A 17,294-nucleotide genomic window follows, 5' to 3' on the forward strand; every position below is an offset into this window, starting at 1 on the left:
AGTACAAGGCAGAGAAGACTTCCTAACTGCAGAGTGCACGCAGTCATAATTTGTTGTTTATTCAGAAGGGCTTGTCCTTCCTAAAACTTGTTAAATTCGAGGGAACTCGGTAATTACGCAGAAACATTTACAAATTCCAATGTTTTTCTAAGGAAGTGAGACATAACAAGGCAGAAAGATGCCGGTTTGAATTTAGAACATTGCTTTGGCTTGGATCTGGCCCCTTACCCATGGGCATGCTACATTTAAGTCACTGGCTGGTTTTTAGCATTTAGGCCACCCAGATTTCCCCTGGCCTCTGCGTTAATTCCTCAAAACAGTATTTGACCTGTTCAGTTGAATTATACAAGCCAGTGTACACAGGCAGTTGGGATGCCCATGTACTGAACCCTGTACACTTTTGAATATTTTTCAGAATTAATTTCAGCTTTCAGAATCCATTTTTCATTTCATTGCGGCCTCTGGTGTCCTGCTCCTCTCAGACCCAGTTCACGGCAATAAAGAAACCCCTCATCTGGTGAAAAAGTGGAGGTATGTATCTTTATCAGGCCTTTGAGACTCTGGACCTTATGAACACCAATGTTGGTTAATATGCATCAGGCGCTTTATTGCAGAAAACGGGAGCAAAGTGGTTCCAGCGGAGCCGCAGGCAGGTGAAGGTCATGTTAAACTGGACGAGCGATGGGCCTCGTTTGTCAAGGGCACCTCTAACGTTGATTGGCCAGTTGAGACACCTTCTCCCTCAGTGTGGCGGGAAACATATTTCAGGGTAAATGCAGTCATATCGAGTGGATATGTTGTACATATATAAAAAATATTCAAACATCAGATGAAGCATCAGTTTTTTATTTCAGTCTCTTGTACAGTTTGAGGGTAACTTGCCTTACAGTTCACCTTGTAGTGCAGCCAGGCATAGAACAAGTGCATGGGAATTCTGATATACCACACAATATTCCTTAATACAGTATGTTTCCCACAGTTGGAAAACCCCGCCTGGCTTCAAAAGTAAAATTGTTTATAAAGAGGCGTTGTTAGTCACAATTAGCATTGACAGGACTTTTAAATAGGGATAATGGGAGTAGATATGGAGGGTAGGCCTTTGAACTGGCCCCAGCTTCAGGTTCCTCCTCCAATAGGATCTAGAATGCATCTGCCTGCAAGGCCATTGGGAATTGACGAGGTAGTGAGCAATACCTTTAATCTAGCTCTCTCTAATCTTTCAAATTGTACAGCTTTGATTTTTTTGGTTAACCATTACCGTTAGAATGTAGAATGTAAAATGTAAGCCACTTTATCAAAGTGTCTGTATCACTGTTTACTAAACTCTATACCTAGTGTAAAGTATATCAAATAACAAAGTAAAAAGCTCTATAAAACTTTTGAGCTGATGTGAAGAATTGTGTCTTCCTGCAGGGCTTTGAATCAAAACAGACCAAACCCAGAGTAGGATGAGGAGATGCTTGCCATCTGATCTTTTTCAAAATCCTCATAAGTCATAGTATTTTTCGACAGCTTCAGGTTAAAAAAAGCACTCTTCAGGACCTCGGACAAACTCTTCAGGGCCTCTGATGAACCTACAAAAAAAACATATATACAAAAGATAAAAATGTTTCTCCGAACCATCATGGTCCACACAGTCAGATAAGGTTATCGGTGCTGTCTCTGGTTCTCTGCCAAACAGAACATGTATGATAGCAGGGCTTAGTCCTGCAAGGTGTGGGCCACCATTTAAAAAATAAAAAAGAATAATAATACAAAAAAGTGCCCAATCATGCACCCAGCTACTACAACAAAAACGACTTTCCAAAAGTGCCTGAGATGTGGAAGGAACAAGATGGTCCTGCTCACCCTCAAAGAGCAAGGTCTTCATAAATAAACAGATGTCCTTTTGACTGACCTGGGGAAAAACTGTTTCACATAATCTACAAGTCTATAAATCAATATATTCAAAATACCTTTCTCTTCATCAAGTAGGAATCCATTTTGAAGATTTTCCATAACAGTGGACAGGACATACCTAGTGACCCCCTCTCCAATGGCAGAGTCACCTTGTAAACATATTTGAAATCATTCAATGTAGAGTTACACAAGCTCAGCAAACCAAGACATTGGATGCAATTGTTGAGAAAAGGATTATGGTCCTGTTCCTTTCCACTAAGGAATCCCTCAAGCTCAGGAGGTCTTTGTCCTCGTGGGACTGAAGTGTCCAGTATGTGAACAGCTGAGCTGCCTTGACCGGATTTGGTTCTGTAACCCAAGCATAACAGCAATATAGAATGTTAACTGCATTTCTCTGAGGTATAGATACATACCCAAACCACTGTCTATAGTGCAAATTAAATGCAAATAAATGATTCACTAAATCACCTGCAATGTCCAAAACGTGCACGAATTAGCAGTCCAATGAGGTGTGACAAGTAAATAAATGTTTGTGTAAACTTTTCCCATCAGAGACAGTTGATACAGTAATAAATAATAGGTTCTTCTGAACATTGTACTTACCACCAACGGTGTATACTGGACCACTTGCTGCTGAAATGCCAGATGAACTGTTGATATTAAAAATATAAAATAATCAGAATGCATCATTATGTCCACACCATTTTCATCAGGTGAGTGTTAGTGTATTGAATGTGTTTGTAAAGAAAGACGATTGAATTCAACTAAATGTATCATATAAAAAGTACTACACCTAAAACTAATAACATTAATAATTAGCCCTAAGATGTGCTAAATGACTTATCCCTTAAAACGGATCTGTAAACCTTCAGAATACAAACCCTCATCTGAACCTGTCTTCAGACACTCCTCCATTACCAAATCTACAGCTGGATGCTGACCGGTGGAGGCACTAGTCCCACTGGCTCTAGGGACAGCTGCACCTTCATTCTCCTCCATTAGTAAATCTACAGCTGGATGCTGACCGGTGGAGGCACTAGTCCCACTGGCTCTAGGGACAGCTGCACCTTCATTCTCCTCCATTAGTAAATCTACAGCTGGATGCTGACCGGTGGAGGCACTAGTCCCACTGGCTCTAGGGACAGCTGCACCTTCATTCTCCTCCATTAGTAAATCTACAGCTGGATGCTGACCGGTGGAGGCACTAGTCCCACTGGCTCTAGGGACAGCTGCACCTTCATTCTCCTCCATTAGTAAATCTACAGCTGGATGCTGACCGGTGGAGGCACTAGTCCCACTGGCTCTAGGGACAGCTGCACCTTCATTCTCCTCCATTACCAAATCTACAGCTGGATGCTGACCGGTGGAGGCACTAGTCCCACTGGCTCTAGGGACAGCTGCACCTTCATTCTCCTCCATTACCAAATCTACAGCTGGATGCTGACCGGTGGAGGCACTAGTCCCACTGGCTCTAGGGACAGCTGCACCTTCATTCTCCTCCATTACCAAATCTACAGCTGGATGCTGACCGGTGGAGGCACTAGTCCCACTGGCTCTAGGGACAGCTGCACCTTCATTCTCCTCCATTAGTAAATCTACAGCTGGATGCTGACCGGTGGAGGCACTAGTCCCACTGGCTCTAGGGACAGCTGCACCTTCATTCTCCTCCATTACCAAATCTACAGCTAGATGCTGACCGGTGGAGGCACTAGTCCCACTGGCTCTAGGGACAGCTGCACCTTCATTCTCCTCCATTAGTAAATCTACAGCTGGATGCTGACCGGTGGAGGCACTAGTCCCACTGGCTCTAGGGACAGCTGCACCTTCATTCTCCTCCATTAGTAAATCTACAGCTGGATGCTGACCGGTGGAGGCACTAGTCCCACTGGCTCTAGGGACAGCTGCACCTTCATTCTCCTCCATTAGTAAATCTACAGCTGGATGCTGACCGGTGGAGGCACTAGTCCCACTGGCTCTAGGGACAGCTGCACCTTCATTCTCCTCCATTAGTAAATCTACAGCTGGATGCTGACCGGTGGAGGCACTAGTCCCACTGGCTCTAGGGACAGCTGCACCTTCATTCTCCTCCATTAGTAAATCTACAGCTGGATGCTGACCGGTGGAGGCACTAGTCCCACTGGCTCTAGGGACAGCTGCACCTTCATTCTCCTCCATTAGTAAATCTACAGCTGGATGCTGACCGGTGGAGGCACTAGTCCCACTGGCTCTAGGGACAGCTGCACCTTCATTCTCCTCCATTACCAAATCTACAGCTGGATGCTGACCGGTGGAGGCACTAGTCCCACTGGCTCTAGGGACAGCTGCACCTTCATTCTCCTCCATTAGTAAATCTACAGCTGGATGCTGACCGGTGGAGGCACTAGTCCCACTGGCTCTAGGGACAGCTGCACCTTCATTCTCCTCCATTAGTAAATCTACAGCTGGATGCTGACCGGTGGAGGCACTAGTCCCACTGGCTCTAGGGACAGCTGCACCTTCATTCTCCTCCATTAGTAAATCTACAGCTGGATGCTGACCGGTGGAGGCACTAGTCCCACTGGCTCTAGGGACAGCTGCACCTTCATTCTCCTCCATTAGTAAATCTACAGCTGGATGCTGACCGGTGGAGGCACTAGTCCCACTGGCTCTAGGGACAGCTGCACCTTCATTCTCCTCCATTAGTAAATCTACAGCTGGATGCTGACCGGTGGAGGCACTAGTCCCACTGGCTCTAGGGACAGCTGCACCTTCATTCTCCTCCATTACCAAATCTACAGCTGGATGCTGACCGGTGGAGGCACTAGTCCCACTGGCTCTAGGGACAGCTGCACCTTCATTCTCCTCCATTAGTAAATCTACAGCTGGATGCTGACCGGTGGAGGCACTAGTCCCACTGGCTCTAGGGACAGCTGCACCTTCATTCTCCTCCATTACCAAATCTACAGCTGGATGCTGACCGGTGGAGGCACTAGTCCCACTGGCTCTAGGGACAGCTGCACCTTCATTCTCCTCCATTAGTAAATCTACAGCTGGATGCTGACCGGTGGAGGCACTAGTCCCACTGGCTCTAGGGACAGCTGCACCTTCATTCTCCTCCATTAGTAAATCTACAGCTGGATGCTGACCGGTGGAGGCACTAGTCCCACTGGCTCTAGGGACAGCTGCACCTTCATTCTCCTCCATTAGTAAATCTACAGCTGGATGCTGACCGGTGGAGGCACTAGTCCCACTGGCTCTAGGGACAGCTGCACCTTCATTCTCCTCCATTAGCAAATCTACAGCTGGATGCTGACCGGTGGAGGCACTAGTCCCACTGGCTCTAGGGACAGCTGCACCTTCATTCTCCTCCATTAGCAAATCTACAGCTGGATGCTGACCGGTGGAGGCACTAGTCCCACTGGCTCTAGGGACAGCTGCACCTTCATTCTCCTCCATTACCAAATCTACAGCTGGATGCTGACCGGTGGAGGCACTAGTCCCACTGGCTCTAGGGACAGCTGCACCTTCATTCTCCTCCATTAGCAAATCTACAGCTGGATGCTGACCGGTGGAGGCACTAGTCCCACTGGCTCTAGGGACAGCTGCACCTTCATTCTCCTCCATTACCAAATCTACAGCTGGATGCTGACCGGTGGAGGCACTAGTCCCACTGGCTCTAGGGACAGCTGCACCTTCATTTCTCCTCCATTAGTAAATCTACAGCTGGATGCTGACCGGTGGAGGCACTAGTCCCACTGGCTCTAGGGACAGCTGCACCTTCATTCTCCTCCATTAGTAAATCTACAGCTGGATGCTGACCGGTGGAGGCACTAGTCCCACTGGCTCTAGGGACAGCTGCACCTTCATTCTCCTCCATTAGTAAATCTACAGCTGGATGCTGACCGGTGGAGGCACTAGTCCCACTGGCTCTAGGGACAGCTGCACCTTCATTCTCCTCCATTAGCAAATCTACAGCTGGATGCTGACCGGTGGAGGCACTAGTCCCACTGGCTCTAGGGACAGCTGCACCTTCATTCTCCTCCATTAGTAAATCTACAGCTGGATGCTGACCGGTGGAGGCACTAGTCCCACTGGCTCTAGGGACAGCTGCACCTTCATTCTCCTCCATTACCAAATCTACAGCTGGATGCTGACCGGTGGAGGCACTAGTCCCACTGGCTCTAGGGACAGCTGCACCTTCATTCTCCTCCATTAGTAAATCTACAGCTGGATGCTGACCGGTGGAGGCACTAGTCCCACTGGCTCTAGGGACAGCTGCACCTTCATTCTCCTCCATTAGCAAATCTACAGCTGGATGCTGACCGGTGGAGGCACTAGTCCCACTGGCTCTAGGGACAGCTGCACCTTCATTCTCCTCCATTAGTAAATCTACAGCTGGATGCTGACCGGTGGAGGCACTAGTCCCACTGGCTCTAGGGACAGCTGCACCTTCATTCTCCTCCATTAGCAAATCTACAGCTGGATGCTGACCGGTGGAGGCACTAGTCCCACTGGCTCTAGGGACAGCTGCACCTTCATTCTCCTCCATTACCAAATCTACAGCTGGATGCTGACCGGTGGAGGCACTAGTCCCACTGGCTCTAGGGACAGCTGCACCTTCATTCTCCTCCATTACCAAATCTACAGCTGGATGCTGACCGGTGGAGGCACTAGTCCCACTGGCTCTAGGGACAGCTGCACCTTCATTCTCCTCCATTACCAAATCTACAGCTGGATGCTGACCGGTGGAGGCACTAGTCCCACTGGCTCTAGGGACAGCTGCACCTTCATTCTCCTCCATTACCAAATCTACAGCTGGATGCTGACCGGTGGAGGCACTAGTCCCACTGGCTCTAGGGACAGCTGCACCTTCATTTTCCTCCATTAGTAAATCTACAGCTGGATGCTGACCGGTGGAGGCACTAGTCCCACTGGCTCTAGGGACAGCTGCACCTTCATTCTCCTCCATTAGTAAATCTACAGCTGGATGCTGACCGGTGGAGGCACTAGTCCCACTGGCTCTAGGGACAGCTGCACCTTCATTCTCCTCCATTAGTAAATCTACAGCTGGATGCTGACCGGTGGAGGCACTAGTCCCACTGGCTCTAGGGACAGCTGCACCTTCATTCTCCTCCATTACCAAATCTACAGCTGGATGCTGACCGGTGGAGGCACTAGTCCCACTGGCTCTAGGGACAGCTGCACCTTCATTCTCCTCCATTAGTAAATCTACAGCTGGATGCTGACCGGTGGAGGCACTAGTCCCACTGGCTCTAGGGACAGCTGCACCTTCATTCTCCTCCATTACCAAATCTACAGCTGGATGCTGACCGGTGGAGGCACTAGTCCCACTGGCTCTAGGGACAGCTGCACCTTCATTCTCCTCCATTAGTAAATCTACAGCTAGATGCTGACCGGTGGAGGCACTAGTCCCACTGGCTCTAGGGACAGCTGCACCTTCATTCTCCTCCATTACCAAATCTACAGCTGGATGCTGACCGGTGGAGGCACTAGTCCCACTGGCTCTAGGGACAGCTGCACCTTCATTCTCCTCCATTAGTAAATCTACAGCTGGATGCTGACCGGTGGAGGCACTAGTCCCACTGGCTCTAGGGACAGCTGCACCTTCATTCTCCCTTTCATTCTCTCCTGCCCTTTCAACCTGTGGTTGACTTGAAGAGTCGAGCCGAGGAGATAGTTATATCAGATACTAAACAGAACATTTTCACAACAGCTCCCAGCCTGATAGTGAAGTGGATTGTTGTAATTATTGTCTTTATCATAAAGAAATGTACAGCAACAATGAACCAAGAAATGAACACCCATAACTGCTCAATTAAATTGTTCCTATTCCACATCTAAACTAACAAATGATGAAACTACTTAAGAGTTCTGTTATTGACGTGCAACATGGCCATACCATAATTTGTAATGATGAGTGCACCTTCCATAAATGGAGAATATCCTATTTTCCCAACATCTCCATGATTCATTTCCCATTCAGAGCATTACCTTGAGCAGGCTTCACTGTGTCTTCTTATTTGTGCAAAGGGAAGTTGTTCTTCACAGTTTAGACATTGTGTCAGGGTTCCACTTTGAACAACAACTGAATCATTCAGTTCCTAATTGATGAGAAAATTATATAAATAAATACAAAAAACAGAGAAGACACTGCTTAACACTAAACATATTTACTTTGGATTAGTAAGTGCTCTAAAGTTCATTAAAAGTACATAAACTGAGAAATTAGACTTACATGCTCCATACTCAAATTCCTTTACAGCGGGCGAATGTACAGAGTAGCACGACACAAGGGTCTTCAGATATCTCATACTGTAGCCCTGATTGGGGCATGGGACAGGTATAAGATGACAGCTCTGTGTAGTTCCAGACATTTTCAGCAGCTCGAACCCGTCCGCGTCTCTCAACTTTGGAAACAAAGTTAAAATGAACTTGTGAACTTTCTTGATTACCTGTGAGATAATGACAAACAACATTTTTTACATAACTTGCAAACCTGATTTTTATCATTATATACACTTTTTATTACACATTTTATTAGGTACACCTATGTAGTACTGGGTAGAATCCCCTTCTGCCTCCACAACAGCCTGAATTATTCACAGTGTTGTACATTAAGAGATGCCCTTCTGCACCACTGTTTTAAACAGCTGTTATTTGAGCATTTGTGGCCTTTCTGTTAGCTTAATAAGTCTGGACATTCTCCTCTGACCTCTCTCATTAACAAGGTGTTTTTGACCACAGAACAGCCACTCACTTATCGCACAATTATCTGTAAGCTCTAGAGACTGTAGTGCATAAAAATCCCAGGAAGGCAGCTGTTTCTGAGATGCTGGAACCACCATGTGTTAACTAACCTCCAAAACGAGCTTCAATGCCATACAACTCTCCTTCCGTGGCTTCCAACTGCTCTTAAACGCTTGTAAAACCAAATGCATGTTTTTCAACCGTTCGCTGGCCGCACCCGCCCGCCCGACTAGCATCACTACTCTGGACGGTTCTGACCTAGAATACGTGGACAACTACAAATATCTAGGTGTCTGGCTAGACTGTAAACTCTCCTTCCAGACTCATATGAAACATCTCCAATCCAAAATCAAATCTAGAATCAGCTTTCTATTTCGCAACAAAGCCTCCTTCACTCACGCCGCCAAACTTACCCTAGTAAAACTGACTATCCTACCAATCCTCGACTTCGGCGATGTCATCTACAAAATAGCTTCCAATACTCTACTCAGCAAACTGGATGCAGTCTATCACAGTGCCATCTGTTTTGTTACCAAAGCGCCTTATACCACCCACCACTGCGACCTGTATGCTTTCGTTGGCTGGCCCTCGCTACATATTCGTCGCCAGACCCACTGGCTCCAGGTCATCTATAGGTAGTCTATGCTAGGTAAAGCTCCGCCTTATCTCAGCTCACGATAACAACACCTACCAGTAACACGCGCTCCAGCAGGTATATTTTACTGGTCATCCCCAAAGCCAACACCTGCTTTGGCCGCCTTTCCTTCCAGTTCTCTGCTGCCAGTGACTGGAACGAATTGCAAAAATCGCTGAAGCCTTACATTTCCCTCACTAACTTTAAACATCAGCTATCTGAGCAGCTAACCGATCGCTGCAGCTGTACATAGTCCATCAGTAAATAGCCCACCCAATCTACCTACCTCATCCCCATATTGTTTTTATTTACTTTGCTGCTCTTTTGCACACCAGTATCTCTACTTACACACCATCATCATCTGCTCATCTATCACTCCAGTGTTAATCTGCTAAATTGTAATTACTTTGCTACTATGGCCTATTTATTGCCTTACCTCCTCACACCATTTGCACACACTGTATATAGACTCTCTTTTTTCCCCCTTCTATTGTGTTATTGACTGTATGTTTGTTTATTCCATGTGTAACTCTGTGTTGTTGTTTCTGTCGCATTGCTTTGCTTTATCCTGGCCAGGTCGCAGTTGTAAATGAGAACTTGTTCTCAACTATCTTACCTTGTTAAATAAAGGTGGAGGAAAAAAAGTTTATTGGATTACGCATCATGCCCGTTCTGTTTGGTGGAACTACAACTAAAGCTCTCTACTCTATAGATTGAGTTGCAGGCAGCCACATTATTCGCTGTTCAAAGGATCAGGCCATTTGTGTTAACGCGCAGGTGTACCTAATAAAGTGGCCGTAGAGTGTACATCTCTGACAGGACCTTCAAAATGTGTGATATTTGGGCCAGCTGTCCAGCTTCTTGCACTATGGTGAAGATCTATGATCAAATTTCCCATCTATATTCTATCCTTATTCTTTGCTCGATAGAAAAACTGACCCTAGATCAGCACCCATACTCAGAAGTTTGATAGCTACATGCCCAGACTAGTTTTAATCACATGAGTAGGATTTAATATTTAATAGCCATGGAAGTTATCAGGCTTCTCAGAGTACAGGTCTCTATCTAAGGTCAGTATTATACACTATGCAAATTGAATTCAAATATGCAAGAATCTCTTCAACAAGAAACTCCCTATATATTAAAGTTATATGTTCTAAAACTTTGATTTATGGTGTGCATAGGCATGCACAAATCTAATTGTCAAAATATTGCACAAAACAATTTGGTTCACTCTGTTGATTGACGTTAAACGTCTGGTTTAAGGGCTCCCTTTTGTCTATCAAGTGATGTGACCATGATTCTTTTTCAGCACAACTTTTGTCAGATGGCATACCTCGAAAGTTCAGGCGCCTCTCACCCAACCCCACTCGCTGGAGGTGCTCTTTGCCAATCCTGCTTGGGACAGTAGTTGTGTATTTCCGCCCAAGACAGCAATATGTGTGGGTGTAAGTGGAAAATGGGTTTGTTTGGGTGATCCTTGGTTGACGCCTTGACCTTGTTCGGTTATTATACACACCAAATAGCCTTGGAACTTCAGCTATAGAAAAAATACATTCTAAACCAATAGATCAGCTTAGCTTGTGTCATGTTGTCTAATATTTGAAGTACACTAGACTTATGCACAAGTAAGTTAGGCTATAACAGAAAAGTGATATGTCAGTCATCGGAGGGACAATCTTACTTTACACTTGGTTATAAATTATATTATAATATTAATTATAATACATTATTCTTTGTATATTAGCTAGCTCACCATCAACATGGTGTAGGCCTACTCAACCCCTTGAAGTGCCAGATGAAACGCTAGATGCAGCGCCAGATGAAACGCTAGATGCAGCGCCAGATGAAATGCTAGATGCAGCGCCAGATGAAATGCTAGATGCAGCGCCAGATGAAGCGCTAGATGCAGCGCCAGATGCAGCGCCAGATGAAACGCTAGATGCAGCGCCAGATGAAACGCTAGATGAAGCGCCAGATGAAACGCTAGATGCAGCGCCAGATGAAACGCTAGATGCAGCGCCAGATGAAACGCTAGATGCAGCGCCAGATGAAACGCTAGATGCAGCGCCAGATGAAACGCTAGATGCAGCGCCAGATGAAACGCTAGATGCAGCGCCAGATGAAACGCTAGATGCATTGCCAGATGAAACGCTAGATGCAGCGCCAGATGAAACGCTAGATGCAGCGCCAGATGAAACGCTAGATGCAGCGCCAGATGAAACGCTAGATGCAGCGCCAAATGAGGTTCCAGATGAACTTGCTGTTGACAATGAAATTGTACAATACATATGATCAGCATGCACCATTAGGCCTACATATCAAAGGAATAAAATATGTAGCTATACAATTTCATTCAAACTGCAGAGGAGTATATTGCTAAATTACCCATGCTTACCTCTAAACTTGACCGCACCATTTCAGAGATATCTGGCAATCTACCTAGGGAAATATTCAACTATTTTCTTTGTGAACTGCTAGACAAATCACCATGCTTGCTAACTAATGCTACAACAGTGGAGTGAAAAGCAAATGATTAGAGCTAGCTTTTGCCAGTCTGCACTCTTCCCTTTGGTGAACATATGTTCCTTTAGTCAGTCTGCTTGCTAAGTTAACGTTAGCGGTCTGAACATGTGGTTTCTATGTGCGCGAAACGTACACGTGAAATAATGTTCAACTGACGCCCAGCAAAAATCGAGTTTATACTTTCAGAGTATGTGTCATTATACTTACAGTACTCTAATCCTCCAAGCCGATCCGCCGCCTCTCGAAGAAGCTCAGACACTGACACTCGTAGACATCACAGTCAGCCTCTTTCTCCCTATCTAGGGAGGATCTACAGCCTATCAGCACTCTGTGCATGTTGCTATGCCTGAAGTTTAAAGTCCCGCCTCATCATTTGCATAGGGAGGAAGAAATACAGAAGTAAATAAATGAAGAAATAAAAGTTGACAAAAATAAATAAATAGATAAATAAATATATAAATAAATACAGGAATAAATGGTCAAGGAAATAAATAAACAGGCAAATAAATAGGGAAATTAATAATTAGGAAAATACAGATTTTGGAAAAATAAGTAAATGCAAAAGTACTCATTTATATCAAATTGTGTTATTTATTGATTGATTTCCGTGTAAATACATTTATTTTTACATTTACGTGCATATATATTTATAGATGTATTTTTTTATGTATTCATTTATTTTTAATTTTGGCCGTCTTGGTCATCCATAAGATTGTGTCGAGGCACAGATCTGGGGAAGGTTACCAAAAAAAGTCTGCAGCATTGAAGGTCCCCAAGAACAGAGTGGCTTCCATCATTCCTAAATGGAAGAAGTTGGGAACCACCAAGTCTCTTTCTAGTGCTGGCCGCCCGGCCAAACTGAGCATTCAGGGGAGACGAGCGTTTGTCAGGGAGGTGACCCAGAACCCGATGGTCACTCTGACAGAGCTCCAGAGTTCTTCTGTGGAGATGGGAGAACCTTCCAGCCCACTTGGAGTTTTCCAAAAGGTACGTAAATGACTTTCAGACCATGAGAAACAAGATTCTCTGGTCTGATGATAACAAGATTGAACTCTTTGGCCTGGATACCAAGCGTCACTTGGTATCCAGGAAACCGGGCACCATCCCTACGGGGAAGCATGGTGGTGGCAGCGTCATGCTGTGGGGATGTTTTCAGTGGCAGGGACTTGGAGACTAGCCAGTATCAAGGGAAAGATGAACGGAGCAAAGTACAGAGAGATCCTTGATGAAAACCTGATCCAGAGCGCTCTGAACCTCAGACTGGAGCGAAGGTTCACCTTCCAACAGGACAGCGACCCTAAGCACACAGCCAAGACAACGCAGGAGTCTCTGAATGTCCTTGAGTGGCCCAGTCAGAGCTCAGACTTGAACCCAATCGAACATCTCTGGAGAGACCTGAAAATAGTTGTGCAGCAACGCTCCTCATCGAAACCTGACAGAGCTTGAGAGGATCTGCAGAGAAGAATGGGAGAAACTCCCCAAATACAGGTGTGCCAAGCTTGTAGCGTCATACCCAAGAAGACTTGAGGCTGTAATCGCTGCCAAAGATGCTTCAACAAAGTACTGAGTAAAGGGCCTGAATACTTAAATTTGATATTTCCGTTTTTAAATTTTTAATACATTTTCAAACCTGTCTTTGCTTTGTCATTATAGGGTATTGTGTGTTGATTGATGAAGGGAAAAAACAATTTAATCGATTTAAGAACAAGGCTGTAACGTAACAAAATGTTGAAAAAGTCCAGGGGTCTGAATACTTTGCACTGTATTACTCCTAATAGGATTTTTTTTTTTTTAAACGTAATGTAATATTATCTTATGTTGTTCTTACCTATAACTGTTCTGTACTCAGTCATGTATTTTGAAGTTGTTTGTGAACCCCGGAAGAGTAGCTGCTGCATGTGCAATAGCTAATGGAGATCCTAATAAACTACTGTGAGCTCCAAAAGTATTGGGACAGTGACAATTTTGTTGTTTTGTCTCTGTACTCCAGCACTTTGGTTTTAAAATGTCAGCTTTCATTTTAGGTTATTTTCAATCATATCGGGTGAACAAGTCCTCAACTGGCAGCTTCATTAAATTGTACCTAAACACCAGTCTCAACGTCAACAGTGAAGAGGTGACTCCGGGATGCTGGCTTTCTAGGCAGAGTTGCTGCCAGTTGAGGACTTGTGAGGCGTCTGTTTTTCAAACTAGACACTCTAATGTACTTGTTCTCTTGCTCAGTTGTGCACCGGGGCCTCCCACTCCTCTTTATATTCTGGTTAGAGACAGTTTGCGCTGTTCTGTGAAGGGAGTAGTACACAGCGTTGTACGAGACCTCCAGTTTCTTGGCAATTTCTCGCATGGAATAGCCTTCATTCAGAACAAGAATAGACTGATGAGTTTCAGAAGAAAGGCTTTTGTTTCTTGCCATTTTCAGCCTGTAATCGAACCCACAAATGCTGATGCTGCAGATACTCAACTAGTCTAAAGAAGGCCAGTTTTATTGCTTTTTTAATCAGGACAACAGTTTTCAGCTGTGCTAACATAATTGCAAAAGGGATCAATTAGCCTTTTAAAATGATACACTTGGATTAGCTAACACAACGTGCCATTGGAACACATGAGTGATGGTTGCTGATAATGGGCCTCTGTACGCCTATGTAGATATTCCATAAAAAATCTGCAGTTTCCAGCTGTAATAGTCGTTTACAACATTAACAATGTCTACACTGTATTTCTGATGAATTTGATGTTATTTTAATGGACAAAAAATTAGCTTTTCTTTCAAAAACAAGGACATTTCTAAGTGACCCCAAACTTTTGAACGGTAGTGTATATGTTTTTGCTGTTTGTTATAGGGCCAAAAAGATTGGATAATTGGTTTATCCATACATCTCTGTGTTGGATAGATAACTCTTCGTGTTGTTGTTTGTTTAGTGTTTTCCAATTTTCCCAAAAGTGACTAGAGTCTATAGATTCTTCAATTACATTGAGCTGATTTCTGACGTGCTTTTTCCATTGTGTATTTCTGTATTGTTTTAGGGAATCACCATAGTGAAGGCATAGGCTCAGGTTTTCTGGGTCTCTATGTTTTTGGTTGGATAGGTTTTCTGAATTTCTTTCTTAGGTTTTTACATTCTTCATCAAACCATTTGTCAATGTGGTTGATTTTCTTAAGTTTTCTGGTTGAAATTTTTAGATTTGATAGGGGAGTTGAGAGGACAAATATAATGTTTAGGTTTTCTACTGCTAACTTTACACCTTCACTATTACAGTGAAACGTTTTGTCCAGGAAGTTGTCTAAAAGGGATTGAATTTGTTGTTGCCTAATTGTTTTTTGGTATGTTTTCACACTTCATTTCTTCCATCTATAGCATTTCTTAATATTATTCAGTTCCTTTGGCTTTGATGCCTCATGTTCAAGTAGACTGTGATTTTGCTGTGATCTGATAGGGGTGTCAGTGGGCTGACTGTGAACACTCTGAGAGACTCTGGGTTGAGGTCAGTGATAAAGTAGTCTGCAGTACTACTGCCAAGAGATGAGCTATAGGTGTACCTACCGTAGGAGGTACACCTACGGTAGGTCGTTTTTTTTTGTATCTGTACTTTACTTTACTATTTAACTTTTACTTCACTAGATTCCTAAAGAAAACAATGTACTTATTACTCCATACATTTTCCCTGAACCAAAAGTACTCGTTACATTTTGACAGGAAAATGGTCCAATTCAAACACTTATCAAGAGAACATCCTTTGGCATCCCTACTGCATCTGATCTGGTGGACTCATGTAAGTCATTTATGCCATATGTTCATACAAGAGACCACAGGAAACTTCTTTGATTAGAGGTTAGTTTGTTTAATAAGGATTGCAACCCGGAGTATACACTTACAGCAATTTACAAACAACACACTCAGTTCTAAAGATGGTGTTTTCCCTTTTTATCCCCTACTATGGTTCACCCTGCCAAGGGTGATGTGCCTTAACTTTAATACCATATAAGTTCCTAATTATCAGTTGCTAATACAAAGATGTGTTTGTATCAGAAACTTTCTGTCCAAAAATGACACAGAAAAATTAATCCATGCTTTTGTCACTTCTAGATTAGACGACTGCAATGCTCTACTTTCCGGTACCCAGATAAAGCACTAAATAAACTTCAGTTAGTGCTAAACACGGCTTCTAGAATCTTGACTAGTACCAAAAAATGTGATCATATTACTCCAGTGCTAGCCTCTCTACACTGGCTTCCAGTTAAAGGTAGGGCTGATTTCAAGGTTGTACTGCTAACCTATAAAGCATTACATGGGCTTGCTCCTACCTATCTTTCGGATTTAGTCCTGCCGTACATACCTACACGTACGCTACGGTCACACGACGCAGGCCTCCTTATTGTCACTAGAATTTCTAAGCAAACAGCTGGAGGCAGGGCTTTCTCCTATAGAGCTCCATTTTTATGGAATGGTCTGCCTATCCATGTGAGAGATGTAGACTCGGTCTCGACATTTAAGTCTTTATTGAAGACTCATCTCTTGGATTAGTACTGTAGATATGTGGTAGTGGTGGAGTAGGGGCCTGAGGGCACACAGTGTGTTGTGAAATCTGTGAATGTATTGTTATGTTTGTAAAATTGTATAAACTGCCTTAATTTTGCTGGACCCCAGGAAGAGTAGCTGCTCCCAAGGCAGCAGCTAATGGGGATCCATAATAAATACAAATACAAATACAAATCTCTTCAGTAGGTCCTATGATTGAGTGGAGTCTGGCCCAGGGGTGTGAAGGTGAAAAAGGCACTGGTGCGACGAACCGCCCTTGCTGTCTCTGCCTGGCCGGTTCCCCTCTCTCCACTGGGATTCTCTGCCTCTAACCCTATTACGGGGGCTTAGTCACTGGCTTACTGGTGCTCTTCCATGCTGTCTCTAGGAGGGGTGCGTCACTTGAGTGGGTTGAGTCACTGACGTGATCTTCCTGTCTGGGTTGGCGCCTCCCTCGGGTTTGTGTTGTGGAGGAGATCGTTGTGGGCTATACTTGGCCTTGTCTCAGGGTAGTAAGTTGGTGGTTTGAAGATATCCCTCTAGTGGTGTGGGGGCTGTGCTTTGGCAAGGTGGGGGGGTTATATCCTGCCTGGTTGGCCCTGTCCGGGGATATCGTCGGACGGGGCCACAGTGTCTCCCGACCCCTCGTGTCTCAGCCTCCAGTATTTATGCTGCAATAGTTTATGTGTCGGGGGGCTAGGATCAGTCTGTTGTATCTGGAGTATTTCTCCTGTCTTATTCGTTGTCCTATGTGAATTTAAGTATGCTCACTCTAACTCTCTCTCTCTTTCTTTCTTTCTTTCTTTCTTTCTTTCTTTCTTTCTTTCTTTCTTTCTTTCTTTCTTTCTTTCTTTCTTTCTTTCTTTCTTTCTTTCTTTCTTTCTTTCTTTTCTCTCTTCTCTCGGAGGACCTGAGCCCTAAGACCATGCCTCGGGACTACCTGGCCTGATGACTCCTTGCTGTCCCCAGTC

The 17,294-nt window shown here is 44.5% G+C and overlaps 1 protein-coding gene and 1 long non-coding RNA gene across 2 annotated transcripts; both read right to left on the reverse strand.

Annotated features, from left to right (window-relative positions):
* Window positions 1–830: 830 nt before the first annotated feature.
* LOC106581352 (uncharacterized) lies at window positions 831–5,578 on the reverse strand. The gene is made up of 3 exons (XR_001323084.2): window positions 2,503–5,578; window positions 1,956–2,247; window positions 831–1,574 (listed from the first exon to the last, which is right to left on the reverse strand). It is a non-coding gene; the product is annotated as an uncharacterized lncRNA (long non-coding RNA).
* LOC123729188 (uncharacterized) lies at window positions 5,573–12,109 on the reverse strand. The gene is made up of 3 exons (XM_045703402.1): window positions 12,014–12,109; window positions 8,135–8,351; window positions 5,573–8,000 (listed from the first exon to the last, which is right to left on the reverse strand). Exon 3 carries the CDS (start codon window positions 7,433–7,435, stop codon window positions 5,573–5,575), a length of 1,863 nt encoding a protein of 620 aa, XP_045559358.1. The 5' UTR covers window positions 7,436–8,000; window positions 8,135–8,351; window positions 12,014–12,109.
* Window positions 12,110–17,294: the final 5,185 nt, after the last annotated feature.

The sequence above is a fragment of the Salmo salar genome, chromosome ssa20, assembly GCF_905237065.1.
Source record: "Salmo salar chromosome ssa20, Ssal_v3.1, whole genome shotgun sequence".
NCBI classification, from domain to species: domain Eukaryota; kingdom Metazoa; phylum Chordata; class Actinopteri; order Salmoniformes; family Salmonidae; genus Salmo; species Salmo salar.

Excerpts from the sequence above, each read along its gene's own strand:
- LOC123729188 (XM_045703402.1), bottom strand. The coding sequence starts at position 7,435 with ATGGAGGAGAATGAAGGTGCAGCTGTCCCTAGAGCCAGTGGGACTAGT.